The sequence below is a fragment of the Nipponia nippon genome, unplaced genomic scaffold, assembly GCF_047370975.1.
Source record: "Nipponia nippon isolate SJK-2023a ecotype South Korea unplaced genomic scaffold, ASM4737097v1 scaffold_2, whole genome shotgun sequence".
Lineage (NCBI taxonomy): Eukaryota > Metazoa > Chordata > Aves > Pelecaniformes > Threskiornithidae > Nipponia > Nipponia nippon.
In genome coordinates this window covers 41,818,289-41,836,555 of record NW_028262336.1, presented here as the reverse complement: position 1 = coordinate 41,836,555, position 18,267 = coordinate 41,818,289, and the positions used below count along the sequence as shown (strand labels likewise).

The following is an 18,267-nucleotide window of genomic DNA, read 5'->3' as shown; positions in this document are numbered from 1 at the left end:
CAGGCTTTACTGACTTTTTTGTTATTTCTCTTATCCCAGCCCCACTAGAAAAAGAAGACATGAATTGTCCTGCTATGTTTTGCTATGTATGTATATGTGTGTACGGACACATGTATATGTGAGAAGCTGGACTACAGTCTCAGCTGAAAGAAGACGGCTAAAGCTTTTCCAGAAGTGAGGGTGACTCCACAGGCTCCAAGTTTCACTTTGCCAAACTGCAGTGACTGACAGTTCAGTGTATATCCTGAATCTAGCCATACTCTGCCAAGAACAAACCAATAACTCCATCCTGAAATAGGTATGCTGGGTTCAAACGCCATCTGGAGGTCTTTGTGCCTCTCCGTTCACTCCAGACGGACTGGATGTCAAATTTTCGAACAGCTCAATTTAAGCAAGGTGAAATTCATCCTATGTGACAAAATAGTGAGTGGTAATATAAAATGAAAGGACAGTTTCTTTTTTCTGAACCTGAAACTAGTGTAAGTTTCCTTATATAAAATAAGTAAATAAGTATACACAGACGAAAAGGTATCTGTATATCATGTGTGCTTGTATAAACACTTGTGTGGTTATTTACCTACATCTAGACAGTGTGAATATCTAAAAGAAGCTGGGCAAATTTGCTGACATAAGCAGTGAAATGACTACTGATTTATATCAACAACATGAACGATTTGTGTATTTGCGCACAGTGCCATCTAACAAGTTATAGCCCTGTGTCCTCACAGTGCTTGTTGATTTAAGGACATTTTTGTCAAAGTTCCTCTGCCAGTCTCTAGTGGTTTCAGCTATCAAATCTTACTTGTGTACATTTCAGATTAAAATACTAGACCTCCATAATTTAAAACAAATGTTAGGAGTGCTAAGGCAATATGTACATGGAGATCTCAAGCTGCATCTCAAAATTTCAAAATGTCTTGATACAATATTTGCTTACACTGTTCGGGACTTTTTTTCAATGAAGAAAAACAGATCACCAACTGGCTTTCTGACATTTCCTTTTAATTTATTTTAATTTATTTTATTTTAATTTTTGCTATCTATTGCAATGCCCACAAGGTCCACTAGAGGAATAACTTCTGTCTTTGAAGAGAAATGAAAATGACTGACAGTGTAATAAATTCAAGCCAGTATATGAGGCCACTTCAAAACAAGAAAATTTAAGTTGCAAAACCACACTTCTGGGAGCAAAGTTACTGCTTATTAGGCATTAACGGCATTCATAGTCTATCCACAACAGCAAACTGCTGCAAAGTTTTAAGATAAACTATTAGAAAGACTACCCAAACAAAGGTTATATATTAAACTTGGAAAAGTAAGATTATAAATAAATGCCATGCTTTTTCTTATCTGAAAGAAACACTCATAACCACATTAACTAAAAATGCAAGTTGGTTTCTAAATTATCCCTTCTCAGATCGCTTCAGAGAAAAGGATATCGCGCAGCAGCAACCTCTGCCGAATGGCGCTTTGTGATTAGAAGCTGGTGTCTGGACTGCTGGTGTCACAGTCCTGACCACAAGCAATGGGCATCTATGCTGAGGTTGGTGGGAATGACTTTTCGTACAGCACTGCTTCTATCTAGCTGAGACAGTCCCTGTGGGGATCGCAGGATTAAGTTGCCTGGGAGGCTGCTCTTAGCTAAAACATCTCTAACATCCTGGAAGGCTGCAAAAAAACCTGTGCTTATGAGAAGCTCCATGCCCAGAATGCCAAGGATGGAGAGCAAACAGAGAAAATGCTTGGAAATCCTCAGAAGTCATGTTAATATCTGAACTGGAAAGTAGTCTTTCCTGGTACATTTAAGAGCACGAGGAGAAATGTTATGCTGCGTCTAACAGCGCAGAGCTCACAGCACAGCGCAGCACTGCTCAGCAGAAGACAGGGCTGGAGGCAGGCTTTTACCTCCGCAGGAGTCCCAGATAGCTGGCAAACAGAGGTCTCGCCCACTACCCCTTTCGGCACCTGAAGCTGCGGGAGGGTCTTGACCCCCGCTCCTTCTGGTAAAGGCTATGTTATCATGGGAACATCCTTCTCCTGTGCCCAGCCTTCCCTTCTCCCCTGCCTGCCTGAGGCCTCCAGCAGGTTGTCCTACCTCTGCTGCCAGGGATATCCGGAGAGATCACCTCTTGTGTCACAGCGGCAGCCATGGCCATGCAGGCTATCCAATCCAGAGTTCACGCACCCTGCACAGGACAGAGCTGAGGCAGAAAAGGATCTAGCCCAGTACTTCTCCTACCCAGTGGAAAACTGTGCTGTAGAGCACCCAGGGTCAAAGGTCTGGGGCAACAGAGTAGTTGTGCTGACTTCTGTGAGCACCGTATGCTCACAGACAAAGGCTGAGCAGCTTGCTCTTCACACCTGCACAGCTGCCACTACGGCCCCTTCTTCAGCAGAGGCACCAGTGGAGGAGAGAACAAGCCACCCAGTCCCGGCAGGTTGGTCAGGATGCCTGTGTCCCGCTCTCTGTCAGCTTCTGGGGTAGATTCCTCCCTGCTCTGCAGTATTTTCTGGACTTGACACAGAGTACTCCCACAGGCACCCTTTTGCTCAAGCTCTGGCTTGTCTTGTGAGTTACAATCTCTCTCCATCTGCCTCCAGTCAGCTCTTGGGACATTGTCCCCACACTAAAATCAGACCCTTCCCCACTCTGTTCCAGAACCATACTAGTCTCTTCTCTCCCATTCCTGTGTGAATCTCCGTCTTCAGTCTATTTTTTTTTTTTAATGTCTTGCTTTGTCATTCCTGTTCCTCTGACCTACGAAGAGACACTTTTCTTGCTAGTTCTCTGCAGAAAGCCTTGATAAATTGGTTTTCCCATTCAGATTTCCTAGTTACTGTTCCCAGGTGCTTCCATTTGACTAGACAACAGCAAAATGACTAACAGTGTTGCTGGTCCAAGAGAAATATGATAGAGTACGGCAAGTTCAAGGTGGATCCATTGGGCACAGAAGCAATGTTTTTCATGACAACTTCAGAAAACAGAGCAGAGGACAGAATTCGTTCAGAGGTGGATATTCCTGCTTATCAAACCTGGAGATGTAAGCAGGTCCACCTGAGTCATGAAAACTTTTGTATTTAGTGGCACAATAGATCCAAACTGTCTCAAGGTGACTGTTCAGCTGAAAATCCTTGCCTGTGACCAAGGTTGAGCTATTACAATTCATTGTTAGGAGTACTGCCAACAAGTCTCTTCTGCCACTCAGCAGAAAAGTCTGAACCCTAGTGTGCATATTAACAAATTCTCAGTGGCAATGGAGTTGTTTTAATCTGAGGCGCTCAAATTTTTTTTAGTCCTTACCCAAGATTCATCTTCTGCCACTAACCACTATTTAAATGCTTTATCATCATGCTTTTTGCTTTTGTGAAGCGATTTCTTTGTCAGGCATCCTTGAAAGCTAACTACTGTAAGCTCATATGCTGTTTCCAGAGAAAGAGGGAAACATATACATATATTTATGTTACAGAGATGTTAGATAAGCTCAGAAGCTATTGTAAACTCACAGAACATTTGTACATACACAGTAAATATTCTCCATATGTATATGTTTATATTTGCTATATATGTTTACATGCATGTGTGTGTACATATAAAAGCATCAACTTAACATGAAGACTAAGCCTGCTCTATTATGGTCTGAACTGGTCTGAAGTCTGAACCGGTAGTGAAGAGCACTTTACTTACGTACTTTTTGTTCTCTGGAATTTTTGAGGAGCTCCTCAGGGCACACAACCCTACCCAGTTATACAAGCACCAGAAGAGTGTGCACTTAAGCTACACCATCGCTTTTCAGGTTGGAGGTTGTGCTTCTTGCTTTGTTTTGTTTGCTCAGTGACAGCATCCTAGTCCATGATGAGATTCTTATTGCCATGGCAATACAGATCTCCGTGGCAATACTTACGAACTTATCCCCCTAGAAATGCTTGGCTACCTCTCCAAAGGTAGGGTAGGTACAAGACAACACGAGTCCCCCCTGCTCCTTACCTGAGTGTAGGAGCTGTGATTATCCTTTGCGCAAGGTGGCAGTAAAAGAAAGCTCTTCAAACTTACTCCTCTCTCCACACCTCCTAGTAAGGAGAATTAAGTGCCTCAACTTTATTGATTGTGTTTTAAAAAACACCTCTTATTGCTAGTGGTTAATGTATCTGTGAAGGATACATAGAGTTACTGATATCTTTTACTTTGGGAACACTGTCACACTTCTCTCTCCATTTTTTACCAATATTCCCCAGGGGAAAGGCTAGAAAACTGCACACAGACAAAGGAAAACAATTAAACAAATCCCCCTTAAATCACTGATCTTCCTTTTTAAAAGAGGATTAAAAAAAAAAACCAACAAAAGAAACCAACTGCTTTGGGAGAAAGGATCAAGTAAAAAAAAAAAAAAAACAAACAAAAAACAACCCAATGTGTAAGCTTGACGCTTAATTAAGACATCTTCATGCTAGCTGACAAACTCTGATGGATGTACCAGTAGTACGCCATGGTTCAGCATAATAGTTTTGTACTTCTAGAAGAATAAGTAGGCTGAAGAATCTGGCTTTTTAAATCCTAGCTAGCAACTACCTAGATGAAAAGCAAAGTAAAGTGTGGAGTGCACATCAGTAGTTCTCCTGACTCTATTCAGCATTTGCTGTTTGGATATTTTTAGAGGTGTTTCTGTTTGCTTGTTGTTTTGGGGAATAGAGTTACTTTATTCTCCTGGAGCCCAAAATGTGTTGCATGGAATGTTTTACCGCAACTGTTAGAGTTGGCCAAGCTACTTGAAGTCTCAAATACATTTTCCCCATATGGAAGAAAACCTTAGGTGAATATTATCTTTATTATTCTTTATAGACTTAAACTCTGTTAAAGTCAACAGAAGTAATTCACTGACTGCAGTAAGCCTTTGATAGAGCCAGTATTTGAACTAGGAGCAGAACTGACTACAGTACCCTATTTTAATATTACTGAAATATGCAAAGTAAATGGCTTGTTCATTTCCCCTTCTGTGTGCCAGCTATGTTTAAAATGTAAACCTAGACTGCTGCTTATTTTGAAAAAGAAGGGATTACTCACCTTGAAAGTACAATATAATAAGTGTGATCTTTATTCAGAGACATGGTAAAAGAATAGCCAGTCGACTTTGGATATGAACATTCTCCACAACCTTAAAGCTTGCTTTGATGACAGTAATCTTATTCCAAAAACACTGTGTTTAATAAAAATTAATTTCAGAACTTGAAGAATATTTTATTATGGAATACAAAAATACTATCTATGTAAAAACAATAAGTTAGTTTATTTACAGTACTTTACACTATTCTGCTCTAGGGCTTCCTTTGCATTGGATTTATTTTCATTATTTTACACGCCTTTATAATTTGGCACAAAGCATTTCCAAAAGCATGTCATCCATGTTCACTGCTCCAATGATGGGCCTAAAGAATAGTTCTGCAATCACATTAGCATTAATAGATCTTAACAAGGACAGAACAACATTCAGCTTGGCAAATCTGGCTTCATCACCTCTGTGAATGAGTCTGACATGTTCATTTAGAGCTTGTTGTGCTTCCCTCTGCAGTCCTTCAATGTACTGTGTACACTGCAGTCCAGGTAGATCTGAAAAGAAAAATAAATTATTTTCTTTACATAGCTTTTGTCTAGAAAACAACATTTTTCTTACAGAATAACTACTAACAGCTTATAGATTGTATTTATCACTCAAGAAATGAAGCAAATGAAATTGCTAGAGGACTTCTTGTATGTAGAATCAACATGCCAAATTTTATAGGGCAGTTCAAAATCTTATCATGTTGGTGTTCTGGGCATTCGATACTCTTATTCACTACACAAACTTGACATACAACGTTTGCCAACATTCACTTAAGTGTTAAATAAATTAGCCGACAAAAACTTCGATTGAAGAATGCTCTGCAAGACACCTCTAGAGTGACAAATGCAACCTGTAAACAGTGGGGAAGACAATAAAAATAACTTGTTAACTTGTTCACTTCTACAAAATGCATTATTTGCATTTAAGGCGTCTTTTGACAACTGTTTCTGAGCAGCTCCAGATTACATGTGGCAAGAAGCATTAGCTCCAACGTCTGACAGAAAGTTTCCTGGTGAACCTTAGATAGTAAGGACACTGGAGGACAGAGACTGCAGAATTTCCCCTTTACGGTCTAACTAACAGTTTGACAGCGGGAGCGCAGGAAGCGCCATATCCCACTTCCACACGGTAGCGGCATATGTAGGAAGTGCTGTACCCAACCTGCCAGCTACCTTTCAGGTAAGTCACCGACATGGTAATCAACCACCTGGTAGAGCTGCATCTAGGGAAGTCTCCACAGAGACGGCGAAAAAAACCCATCGTAAATGCTACACACAAAGCCGAAACGGCACTTTGTTGGTGGAAGCCCTGAGCCTTGTCTTGTTTTCTTTCCACGGGGCGCAAACCTCCCGGGGAGAGCGCGCTTAGACTCGCCGGCCCCGGGCGGCCGGAGACGCGCGGCGGCGGGAAGGGTCCCCCCGCTCCAGCCGCCTGCCTCTGAGGAGACGCCGCCGCCGCCGCCAGGCGCCCCGCTCGGACACGGACGGGGAACGGCTGCTAACTCCTAACTTTCCCTAAGAGACCGCCGCTGGTTTGTTGTATTCGTGGAAAACCTCTGCGGAAGGCGCCAGCACCCGGGACCCCCGGTCTAACCGGTAATGGCAAGCGGGGCGGCCGTTGACGGCTCCCTGCCTGCCAGCCGCGGCCCTGAGGAGAGGACAGTGGGGTGAAACCCTGCTCCGCATCCCTCTCCTCCACCGCCTCCTTCCCCCTGAGGAGAAGCCCCGGGTCCGCCCCGCCTCGCTGGGGATACAGGCGGGCTCTCCCCGTTGGCCCGCTCCCCGCCCGACCCCCGGCTCCCCGTGAGAGAGAGACCCCCGTCGCCGCGCCCGGTCACTCACCCGGGTTGAAGAGCACCGTCCCCTTGAGGTAAGCGTACTCTTTGGTGCTGATATCCAGGCTCCAGCACTTGGCCAGGAAGCCCTTGATAGCCTGAATCTCGCCGGCCGAGGGCAGGTGCGGGCCGCCGCCGCCGGGGCCGTGGTGCGGCCGGCCCGGCGCCGGTCCCCGCGGCGAAGGCTGCTCTCCCTGCCGCCGGGTGGTGAGGATCCTCTGCAGCATGCTGGGCTCCGCGCTCTCCACCGTCTCGAAGTGCACCCGGTCCTGCGCCAGCCCCAGCACCAGCAGGGGCGCCCAGCAGCTGCGGACCAGCAGGAGCTGCTCGTCCAGAGGCAGCTCCTGGAAGCAGGGCACGTTCTGGACGAAGCGCAGCGTCTTCACCAGCACGGCCGAGGCCGCCTTGCATGCCACCTGCGGGCTCCTCAGGGCCACCCGCCGCCGCGACCCGCACGGGCAGCCGCGGGACGCCTGCCCCCGCCTCGGCCCCTGCCCCTGCCCCTGCCCCGCCGGCGACGCCGCCCGCTCCTCGCTCCTGAGGATGTTGTAGAGGATGCTGCCGTGCCGCCTGCTGTCCGCGCAGCAGCGGCAGCGCTCCAGGCACGCCATGGAGCCCAGGGGCTGCGCCGGCCGGGCTGAGCCGCTTGGGAGGCTCGGCGGCGGCGGCGGTCCCTGCCGCCTCGGCCCGCCGGGAGACGCGCACTGCTCGCCCTCTGCCCGGCTCTTAACTTATTTATAGCCGTGTGTGTGTGTGTGTGTGTGTGTGTGTGTGTGTGTAGCCGCAGGCGCTGTACCAGCGGTTCAAAGGGGCAGACACTCTTTCCTGGCTGGAAAAGAGAGAGAAAGAGGGGGGGGAATAGAAAAAAAGAAAACCCTCCTCCTCCTCCGTTCCCGAGGCAGCGATGCCTAGAGGGAGCCGGCGAGCCGGCCGCCCCTGCCTATAGGCTGCGGCGTGTGCGCGGCCAAACGCCCCCCTCCTCGCCCCTCGCCCCGTGCGGGGCGGCGGGACGCCCCTTCTCTCCCCCTCTTCCCGGGCCCGGCCCGCTTGGTTTTGCCCCGGGCCTCTTTGGGAGGGCCGGGCGGGACGAGGAAGGCGGCTCACGCCGCTCTCTGGTTTTGCCCCCGCCATGCGCCGCCACCCTGCGGGGCAGCTGCCGCCGCCGCCGCCGCCCCCTGAGACCCCCGCGGGGCCTCGTCGCAAAATGGCGACCGACCTCGCAGCCCTCCCCAAGTGTAGCCGACCGGTCTGAGGCAGGGGAGAGATAAGGCGTACTGGGGGGAGGGAGGGCGGAATGGGTCCAAAGAGTAAAATTCCCGCAGGAGGGGAAAAAGGAGACGCTGCTAAAGATACCAAGGGCTTGTGCCTATGCCTGTCCTAAGGAGTGCTGTCCCATGCGCCTTAGGCACTGCTATGCGGGGACGGAGAAGCAGACGTTCCTGCCCAAACTAGAGTGGCTCTGTGAGGTTGGGGTGCAAGCAAGGCTCCATCGGGGTGCCCTGGGGCTGTTGCCCCTGCAGCATCTATGTGGATCCCCTATGAAACCATCCCCCATGAGTAATTCCTTACTTCTGTTTTGCCATGCATGGCCCATCTTTCTGATCTCACATTGTTCCATCCACCAGTTTAAAACATTTCCATTTTCCTTGCTGGCTCTGCTTGTCCTGAAGTGAGTCTTTCCTCCTAGACATAGATACCCACTTTTCTGAGACCCATCTCCTCCGAGTGGCATATGGACTCCAAAGCAAGGAAATCATCCTTCCAGGCCTTGATGTTTACACAGGAGGGATGAGGGAATAGTGATTGTCCAAATGTGATTTTACTCTTGAATGAAAAATAAGCACATTTACTTTCTCAGTTGGGCTAACTAAAAGTGGACACAGCAGAGAGGAGTACTTAATCACTACAGAAAGTAAAGAGTTACTTCTGTGTGCCGCATATGGGCTAAACCAGAAAGATTTTATGTTTTGTGTGATCTGGAAGAACCTTGGCACAGATTTAGAGACAGCAGCCAGTTGCAAGCAACCTTCTGTACCTGCTCCATCAGTCTCTGCTGCCAAGGGATGTCTAAATCACCCCTGGAAAGCTGCATTTTCTTTCAATAAAAGCATGCATGATTTTTAATCAAATACCGTTGAGTGTTCTGGATTTCTTAGAAACAAAATAACTTTAGGCTGGATTTCAGCAATTTCTTTTCCCTATCAGCTTACATAGGTATAGAGTCATATAGTCTTTTCTCTCTAAGTATTACTTCACAATTGGACTCAGAAGGGATATTAGTTACAAATGGCACAAAAGGCACTTTTATATAAAGCTATATAAAGGACTGGTGAGTTATCTGCCTCAAGTAAACCTTGTTTTCCAAATGGAGGTTGTCCAAAATCTGGATTATTATACCTTTGGTTTTACTTATGAAATGCATTTTTTTCCACAGATAATAAAGCCCTTTATTGGCTTTGCAGTAGTGGAGAACTGTTACATTGCACCAATGAAATGATGTCTACAGTTTGCGGACAGGTCAGTTGGGTCCCTGGAGTAGAAAACAATGATGTTTCACCGAACATCCTTTAAGAAAAAAAATGCTTAGAAATCCAAAACAGATTTAGTAATATCAAATGTTCCCAAATTGTTCATTTGAAAAGTATCACTGGTAATGGGAAAACACTTTGTCATTTATTTGTCTAGAACATTTCCTTGCCATTCTAGATTGTTTCCTGTTATATTCATCAGTGTTTTCTCAACATTGTTATGTCAGGATTTTAGAGAGTTTCTTTTTGCCTTTTTAGTCTTTTTCCTTCTTTTTAGTTTTTTGTGGGTTTGGTTTTTTTTGGGAGGGTCTGCTAACTTGAGAGATAAAGCTTGTCAAGTTTTAGAAAATAAGTATCCCTAAGCTTTTAGTTAGCTTCACTAGCACTTCTCCCATGAGGTACCTATTACTAGACTGACTGTGGAATCTAACTGTGGCTTTTATGAGTTTGTAACTTGGAAGGTATTGATGGGAAAGCATGGTACAGTCAAGACTCAGATCATTGCCTTTGCAGTTTTGACCTTGGACTCCAACTGTGGGAATGTTCTGCTTCTTATGGGAGGATGCTGCTTATACAGGTCCATAGATAAAGGCAATATTTAACTTTTATACCAGGTCTACAATAGAAATTTTTCCTGATGTAGCAATATTGGATGCAGGTGTTTAATATTTCAAGGCATTTCTCTTTCAAACAAGTCTCAAATGTAGATGCAATTCTACTGTCATCTATTGATTTTGCTGACACAGTTAATTTTCTAAACCAACTTACACAGAAAGGCTTTGTCTTTGATAACTATGTCAACGTGGGTTTCCCATGCCGAAACTGAAACTTGATTTACTATGCAGTGCCAGAAATTACATTACTGTAGTTATAACTGTACCTTCTTCTCTCATAAGTGCATGTACGCACTTATTTCTCTCTTTCTAACTCTTAATGTATTTTAATGTATCCTAATGTACATGGCATTTTATTCAGGGTAGATCATCACTTTCCCAGCTAAAACATCAAGAATGTCCTAGAAATACTTATTGATGTTTTTCACGTTGATATTTAGCAATCTGAACAGTCTTTATTTTCAAGTCTGAGTTCTGCCTGTCCGTAGCATTCAAGCTAAATTAAAGGCAACAAAGCTTTCTATTTAAAACCAAAAAGAAAACAAAATCCCTCACAGACAGGTAATTATGTTTTCATGGAAAATGCATGAAAACACTTTTAGCAAAAAGTGGATGTGTGCGATTTCTGCTAAAAGGTCTAAGGTTACATGAGTGTTACCAAGCTCCTTGTGGTGCAGTCATGAAAAGATTTACATGCTTCCAGACAAAGGATTACTTATTTGTGGCTTTTTTGGTTGTTTTTGTTTTGGGGCTTTTTTGGTGGTGTTTTGGTTTTGGTTTTTTTTTTTTTTAACTCAGACAAAAGCCTTCGATATGAAGGTGATACAGTGCGGTCTTGGCAGTCTTACTGTTTCATGTTGCTCTTCAGTGTCTCTGTATCACTCATCTGGTAGCACATGTGGTTCTTGGCCAGAGGGCAAGACTTGAGTTTCAGAACAAGACCAAACAAGCATTTGTTTTTATGCCATCAGTGCTTTAGTGCATCATTAGCTTGAGAGAGAGCTTTTTTCCAGTGAGGAACTGCATCCTGATATCCTCTAAATACCTACTATTCCTTCCAGTAGAAGTGCTGAAAAATAAAATTTGATCTTAAGATCAGATGTAAAACTGAGACTCAATTTGGTGATTACCACAAGAGAAGTTAACTTTTTCTCTGGAAAACAAAGGGTTGAATGTGGAATATGTTATGAGGGTATGATTAGCAAGATGTCTTTTGCATAAGATAAATACTCCGTTAAGTCAGGGTTTTGGAATTTAAGTATATTGCTGTTTTTCATGCATTTCTCATTGTGACTGTCCATTTGTTAGACTGACCACCATTCATAGGTCCCCTATTTTACTGGGGTGTTTACTTGAAAATAAGTGGGGATTAAGGGAAAAGTATCATCATGAGCAATGTTCTACCTATATGCTGTACCATGTATTCCTGATGGCACTGTTGCCTCCTTCCTTGATGGGCAACAGATTCCTTGGGAGGAGCATATTGAGAGCCTGATTGATGCTGCTTGAGCCAAAGACAGTTGATGTGTGCCCCGTCAAGGGATGCTGACCTGAGTTTACAGAGCTTTTGCAGCTGCCCTAAGGCTGTGATTTGACTGTCATTACTGTACTCCACCACCAGCTCACCTAGCCATATGTGTTTGTTCTGGCTGGTGACATTTTTATGGAATTAGCCAGAGTACATAAAAAAGAATTTATACCAGTTTTAGACCTTTCTGCCAGCTGCTTGAAAGTAGGTGATGTCTAATCTGGTATAAACCGTAACGATGCAAAATCAACCCTTCAACATATCTTAAACAAACCTGAACCTGCAAAAGGGATTTTTTTTTTTAATTTTTTTTTTTGTCAGATCAGTGCTTTGCATCATGTGGCCATGGCATTTTGGACACAGAAGTAGGAATCCTGAATTTAAGTTTACTGTTATTGGACCACGCACTTGACTGTCATATTTCCACTGGCAGATAGCCAATTTAAGGAGGGCTTCACATATCCCAGATCTTTTTTTCTCGCCCCCATATGCTAATTCACCTTAGCTAATGCAACTAGGTTTCGGGGGAGGGAAAATTAAGGGAAGAGAAGCAACACTGTAAACTTTTTCCAGTTAAAGGCACTCAGCTCCTTCCCATTAAAAAAGATTAATTGATCTTTGGGCTCTGTAAAGAGCTGTGGGGCCCCAGCAATCTAAAACCATTTAGGTATGCTGTTGGGGTTTGGCCATTTCAGTGTTTAAATATAAGTAATAATTCATTTTTTTGTCCAAAGTGAGTTCATACAGCTCCCAAACATCTGCCAGCGTGGCATGCTTAAGGGTGCAGTCCCATAAGACCGGCTGAGCCAATCTAGTAGCTCATTAGAGCTGAAAGATGTGACTTCCACAGGCGCACTTGTTGCCACTGCTTTCCTTGTGCCAGCTCTGGCAGTCGCCTGACTCCTTGGTGAGACAAATCCATTTACTAAGCTGGCAGCATTTTTATAACAGTCATTACAAGAAAGGTAGCAGAGAATTGAGATACCTTGAAATGTACTCTCCTTGCTTTATTTTCCCAAGTGATGCTTTTGAAGTTTCTGCCCAACAAGTTGTAACACTTGTGATATGACAGAATTCTGCTTGGCTGAATCAGCAAAAAACCTAACCCATCAAGAAAAAACATGTAGTTTTCTGCCAGTTTACTGAACTGAACTCATTCAGCTAGGGATCAGATGAGTGCCAGAGCAGGTGGAAAGGAGTGGCGTGACCTCCCTTCCAGGAGCTGGAGAAGAAAGGGGAAAGAGCAGGACCACTGCTGCAAGCTGTTATTCCACTCAGCCACCATGTGGAACTGCTCCCTCAGGGAGGTAAAACCCTAAAGCTTGAGAGGAGAAAAACTAGGGGTAGGAGAGAGAGGGCTTGTAGCAATCTTTGGGTTTAAATTAAGATTAATTTAAGATTTTAAATTGAGATTTATTTAAAAGATTTTAAATACCATCTGAAATTGATTTGTACTCTTGCTAATGACACTTGGATAAGGGAATTGTGGTATAAAATACTAGTGTAGAAATAACTTTCAATTACTGAGCTTATTTCATTTATTTGCCTTGAGGAATACATTGCTGATACAGAACAACAGATGAATAACAGGCAAAAAGCTGGCAAATTAAGCTCTTTAATACACTGTTCAAGGTTGTGGCATAAAGAATAAAACACATTCTAGCGCTACTGTGGCAATAGGACACTATGTATCCATTACACCAATTCTTAAGTTGTAATTTCTGTATAAATGCATATGTTATTGCAGCTGATCGTCTGAGACTGACGAGTTCACAAATATATTTGTGAGTAATATCATAGGATGTGCTGCTAATGAAAAATTTACATTTAAGTAGGCTTATAAGTTAGCATGCATTTTATCTGAAAATCAATGTGAGGCTTTTTAAAATCCATACATCTTTCCATAGGTTTTAATTCAGACGTATTTCATCCAAGTTGGATATTTAAAAATACCATCCTTCTGGTCAATCAGTGATATAAATTCTCATTAAATCAGGTTCATGTTATGGTATTAGAAAATTATTAATTTCCTTTTTACCATTCTTCATACATGAGTTTAACAGATGCATAAATGATTTATAGGTTCACCCTAAAATCTAAAATCTGTATCTCAAATATTTATGATCTTCAGATAACTTCTGCAGTTCTTTGGCTACATTCTTTGCTTCAATCACAATCCACCAGGTTTCTATATCTATACACATTCTGTAGCTAACAAGAAAATCATTTGGCATTCTGTTCTGCTGGCAGATGGGATAGACTAGATCTTCACTTGTGTCAAAATAATCAGGTTAGCTTACCCTCTTTAAAGAGAGAATTTTGCTAACCTAGATCTTTTCAACAAAACTGGATTAGGGAGTGACCCGGCAGTTACGCTGGTACATGTAGCTTACTTGCAGTCATTGATAGCCCAAAGTACAGTGAGAAGTGCTAACATCTTAATCTGTCTCAGCTGCAGCCAGGCGACACCCTTGGCTAGTCTGAGTTTCAGAGAATTTAAGGCTGGCTGGAACCATCAGCTCCCCTTGTTGGACTTCCTAAAGGCACTGTTAAACACGGAGCTTTTGTTAACTGAATTGCAACTTTTGCTCATCTCTGTGCCTCTGCAGGAAACCATTCAATTTTGATTTGAAAACTCAGTCCAAGATATAAAAGCCCACTATCCCACTGGCTGTTTATCCAGGATTTTATCACTCTTAGTATATAAAATTAACACTGTGCTACTACTTTCCAGATTCAGCTTATAACTTCTAGGCTCCTGATACACCTTTCCCTACTAATTTAAGAACACGGGAATTATCCCTGTCAATAATAACTCATTTTTTAATAAGTAAAACAGATTTTAGCTTATAGACAGAGCTTGCAAACTAACACTTTGAATGTTTTTTGTTTTGTTTTTTTTTTCTCTTAAGACCTATTCCACTGATATCCTTTGTGACTGTTGCAACACTTTTGCCAATTTCTAACACCCTTTGAAGCGCGGACATCAGAACTGCACAGAGTATTTCAATTATACTGTTCTCACCAGTGATATAGAGAGATGTATGGTCATTCCCCAACTCACATTTATTACTCTAGACCCCATACGTTAAAGGATCACATTAGCCTTTTTGAGTCATTATTGCACTGGGAACTCATGTTAGATTGCTTGTCTGCTCTGACCCCCTAAATAATTTTCTGGTCTCCTTCTTTCCACAACAGAGCTGTTCATTAACAGAGGCAGGATGCCTTTCTTGTTTCAATTTTGCATTTGGCTGCATTACAATACATTTCATGTAAACAGGTCCAGCAATCCAAGAGGAGAGCTTTTTTGGCCCAGGATTACTTCTCCTCATCACCATTGGTCATCATCATCCAAGAATGCCCAGGCATCCTTTGAGTTAGAGATGGAAATATTCTTGATAAGTGTGTTTTGTCCATTTGATTTTTAACTTCGTTAAGTCCTTTATTGGTACTGCATAGGTCTGATGTTTTAAATGGTATGGCTTGTCACTCAGGAAAATGCCTTACCAGAATCTGAAGAGTGTTGTATCTGAGTGGTTGCTTTTGGCTGGACCTACACAGAGTGGTATACTATAGTGTACTCCATGATCCCCTTGTTCACGTTGTCCAGATCAGGGGCTTGGCCACAACACCCTGTACTTTAAATCCATGCAGGCAGGGTGCCATGGCCCAAGTGAGGTGCAGAGGTTCTGCAACATCTTTCCCCCCCACCCTTAGAGTTTAGCTGCCTGTGCTCAAAGCCAGCTCTGATACATGCAGTTGTGTAACCTTAGATCAGAGCTGTGTGAGACAGAGCTGTGAGAAGCCTCACTGGGGGCCTCCCCCACTTTGTTCAGGAGTTGCTTTTATGCTCAGATCCTTGCTCCTTGCCTGAGCTATGTTATCGGTATGCCTGTGCCTGGCCCTGTACTTTGCTCATCCTGACTTTGACCCGTCTGCCTTGACTTCCTGGCCTGACCTTGGACCTGCTACAGGCTTGGCTGCTGGTCACTGGACTATGGCCAACCCTGGTCATCGTCACTGGACCAGCTTCCCTTCTGGGAAGGGAAGGGAAGGGAAGGGAAGGAGAAAAGGAGAAAAGGAGAAAAGGAGAAAAGGAGAAGAGAAAAGAATAAGAAGAAAAAAATTGTGAGAGTTTGAATCTTCTGACGCTTCACATTCTGCAGACTTGAGTGGTTAGGCTGGCATTTTTTAGGTCCACTTCTGAGAACATTCTGAAACCTCTAAATACTGGGATAGTAACACTGCAATCAATAGCATAAATTTCACTTTAAAACCCACACGAATCAAGGATCATATGGTATTTCCGAGTTAATTGTTCTATAATGGTGTCATAGGCAATCAATTTAATAATGTTTAGATTGTCCTGCCGTGAATACTAACCAAGCAATAAAGGAACTTCATTTAGAACTAGAAATTAGTGTGTTTCCATGTGAGAATGCCATTTATATTATGTTAACTTCTGGATAATGCATGTTATGTGGAGTTTTTTTTGGATTCACTTAGAAGCAAAGATGACAAAGAGCCTACAGCACTGATGTGTGTGTATATATATATATATATACACACACCTTTCTCATTTCATTTTGGTTCAGGGAACTGAAATAAAAATTAATTTTTTCTTATCATTTAATCATCTTTAAATTAATACTATTGGCTAGTGTTACACTCCTTCTACATTTGGTGAATATGAAGGTTTTGTGGGTTTTTCAGTGACCATGAAAAGGAGAAGGTAGAGACACTAAGTGCTGAATTAAAAGAGGAGGAAGTTTGTTTATCTTTACTGAATCAAAATGTTTACTTTTGATTTGAAGTATGTGTTCTGTCATTGCAATAATAGTTCCCACATAAAACATAGAAGACTTAATCTGATATTTTGTAGTTTCTTTTTACTTCTCCTAAAGCAAACTTGTGTGCTTTTCTTTACCAAACTTGACGAGGGTTAGTCCTTTACACACACAAATCCCAGACATTCCCTGGAGACCTCCTTTCCTCTCGACAATCTTCTTCCCTTCCACCTCCAAATCCCATAGCAGTTCAGTTCTTATAAAAGTTTCTATGTCATAGCCAGCCTGAATCTTTGCCAGTCTTTCCTGGTTAGCAAAGAGCAGTTCACTTTGAAGCAGATCAGACTATAACTAAATATCTGGAAAGAGAAAAATTACCGTACTATAACTGAAACTGGGTGAGTGTTTTTTTTTTTTCCCAAGGTCTTGCCTACCAAAGAATATGAAGAGTCTGATTCCCTTCCATGGCAGATGCTGAACTCCACCCTGATTCATGGCATTCTTCTTTGATTACTGGAATTACATCAGTGTTAGGGCTGATGTAAAATTGCACTGCCTCCAACTGTCCTCAGGGACAGTCCTCTAAGGCTTTATCCACCCCACAAAATTAAACAAGAGTAGTTTTAGTAAGTCTAGAAGGAGTAGCAATGACATGATGGAAATGACAGTCACCATCCAAGTCCTCCCGGCTGTCAGTTGTATCACCTTCATTCCTATGACTAAATTAAAGCTACAGTGGTTTCACATCTTCATTTTGATGAGCAGACATACTCCTAATATCTTTTATTTGATCCAAGTAATAACTACAGCTCCCTGATGTTATAAAGTAACATAAAAAGGAAATCCCATGTGTTCCTGGCATATGGTGTCTATGCTGTACTGTGAGACTGTAATTTGGGAAGGATGATACACTACTAAAAGAAAATTAACAGTGTTTTTCCAAAACATGTAAAAGCTGAGGTGATGTTGCTGAGACACCGTCATTTCGTATCTCTCTTGCTGACACAGCTCCTGTTGAAACAGTTTTATTAAAGTCATTACAGGGTCAATGGAAAATCTCCATGCATATCTGAAGTATTCTGAGTGATTTATGTGAGTCCATGGATATTCATTATAATGATATTCTTTCATGTTTCCATTGACAGGCAGAACAATGTCACCGGTAATGTCCAAAATAAATTATATCATCGTAAAACTGGACCTTAAATGCAACAAAATTAAATTTAAGATAACTCTTAAAGTTTTACAATTAAGGAAAGTTAAAGGACATATTTCAAGTAGTACTTGTCACCCTAAATTGCCCTGCTCTGAGTAAGTGTTGACATGCAGTAGGCTTTGTGACACAGAAACAGACATATCATCTGTAATCTGCGCTATAAGTGCAAGGGAAAGGATGTAGTGAGAGAGCCTACTCTAAATTCTCTCACCTTGTCTGGTTTGTAGGTACTCTGTATCAGTACACTGTTTTCAATGCCGCGCGTCTCAGAGTACTGCAGTTTTCTGTATTAGGTGTTTGCTGTTGTCTGTAGCTATCAAAAGATTCTCTTCAGTGAGGGTTCTTGTGTAAGTACTCATCATTATCCCCAGCAAGTCTGCAACTGGCACAAGTGAAAATATGGAGTGCTCATGGATTTCCTGATAGAGTCTGCTTTTATATTGTCATTTATGTAGGATGATGATAACGAAAGACTGAGATAAGAGTGCCATTGTGCTTAGGAACTCTGTAGCTAGTAGTAAGAGACCATCAGCAGTTTGGCACTGGGACTATCACAATTGACTGAAGAGGAGCAAACCCAGAAAGGACAAGCAAAGAAGAGGTGAAATTATTTGCCTGAGGTTATTTAGCAAATCAAAAATAGAACTGAGAAGCAAATCTA

The 18,267-nt window shown here is 42.8% G+C and overlaps 1 protein-coding gene across 1 annotated transcript; it reads right to left on the bottom strand.

Annotated features, from left to right (window-relative positions):
- Positions 1–5,067: 5,067 nt before the first annotated feature.
- Positions 5,068–7,743, bottom strand: NR0B1 (nuclear receptor subfamily 0 group B member 1). The gene is made up of 2 exons (XM_087758386.1): positions 6,938–7,743; positions 5,068–5,602 (listed from the first exon to the last, which is right to left on the bottom strand). The coding sequence occupies exons 1-2, from the start codon at positions 7,539–7,541 to the stop codon at positions 5,358–5,360; spliced, it is 849 nt and encodes a 282-aa protein (XP_087614512.1). The 5' UTR covers positions 7,542–7,743; the 3' UTR covers positions 5,068–5,357.
- Between the last annotated feature and the right edge of the window lie 10,524 nt (positions 7,744–18,267).

Coding starts and splice junctions, on each gene's coding strand:
- NR0B1 (XM_087758386.1), bottom strand. CDS start 7,541: ATGGCGTGCCTGGAGCGCTGCCGCTGCTGCGCGGACAGCAGGCGGCAC. Junction 5,603..6,937: donor GACGGTGCTCTTCAACCCGG/GTGAGTGACCGG, acceptor TTTTCTTTTCAG/ATCTACCTGGACTGCAGTGT.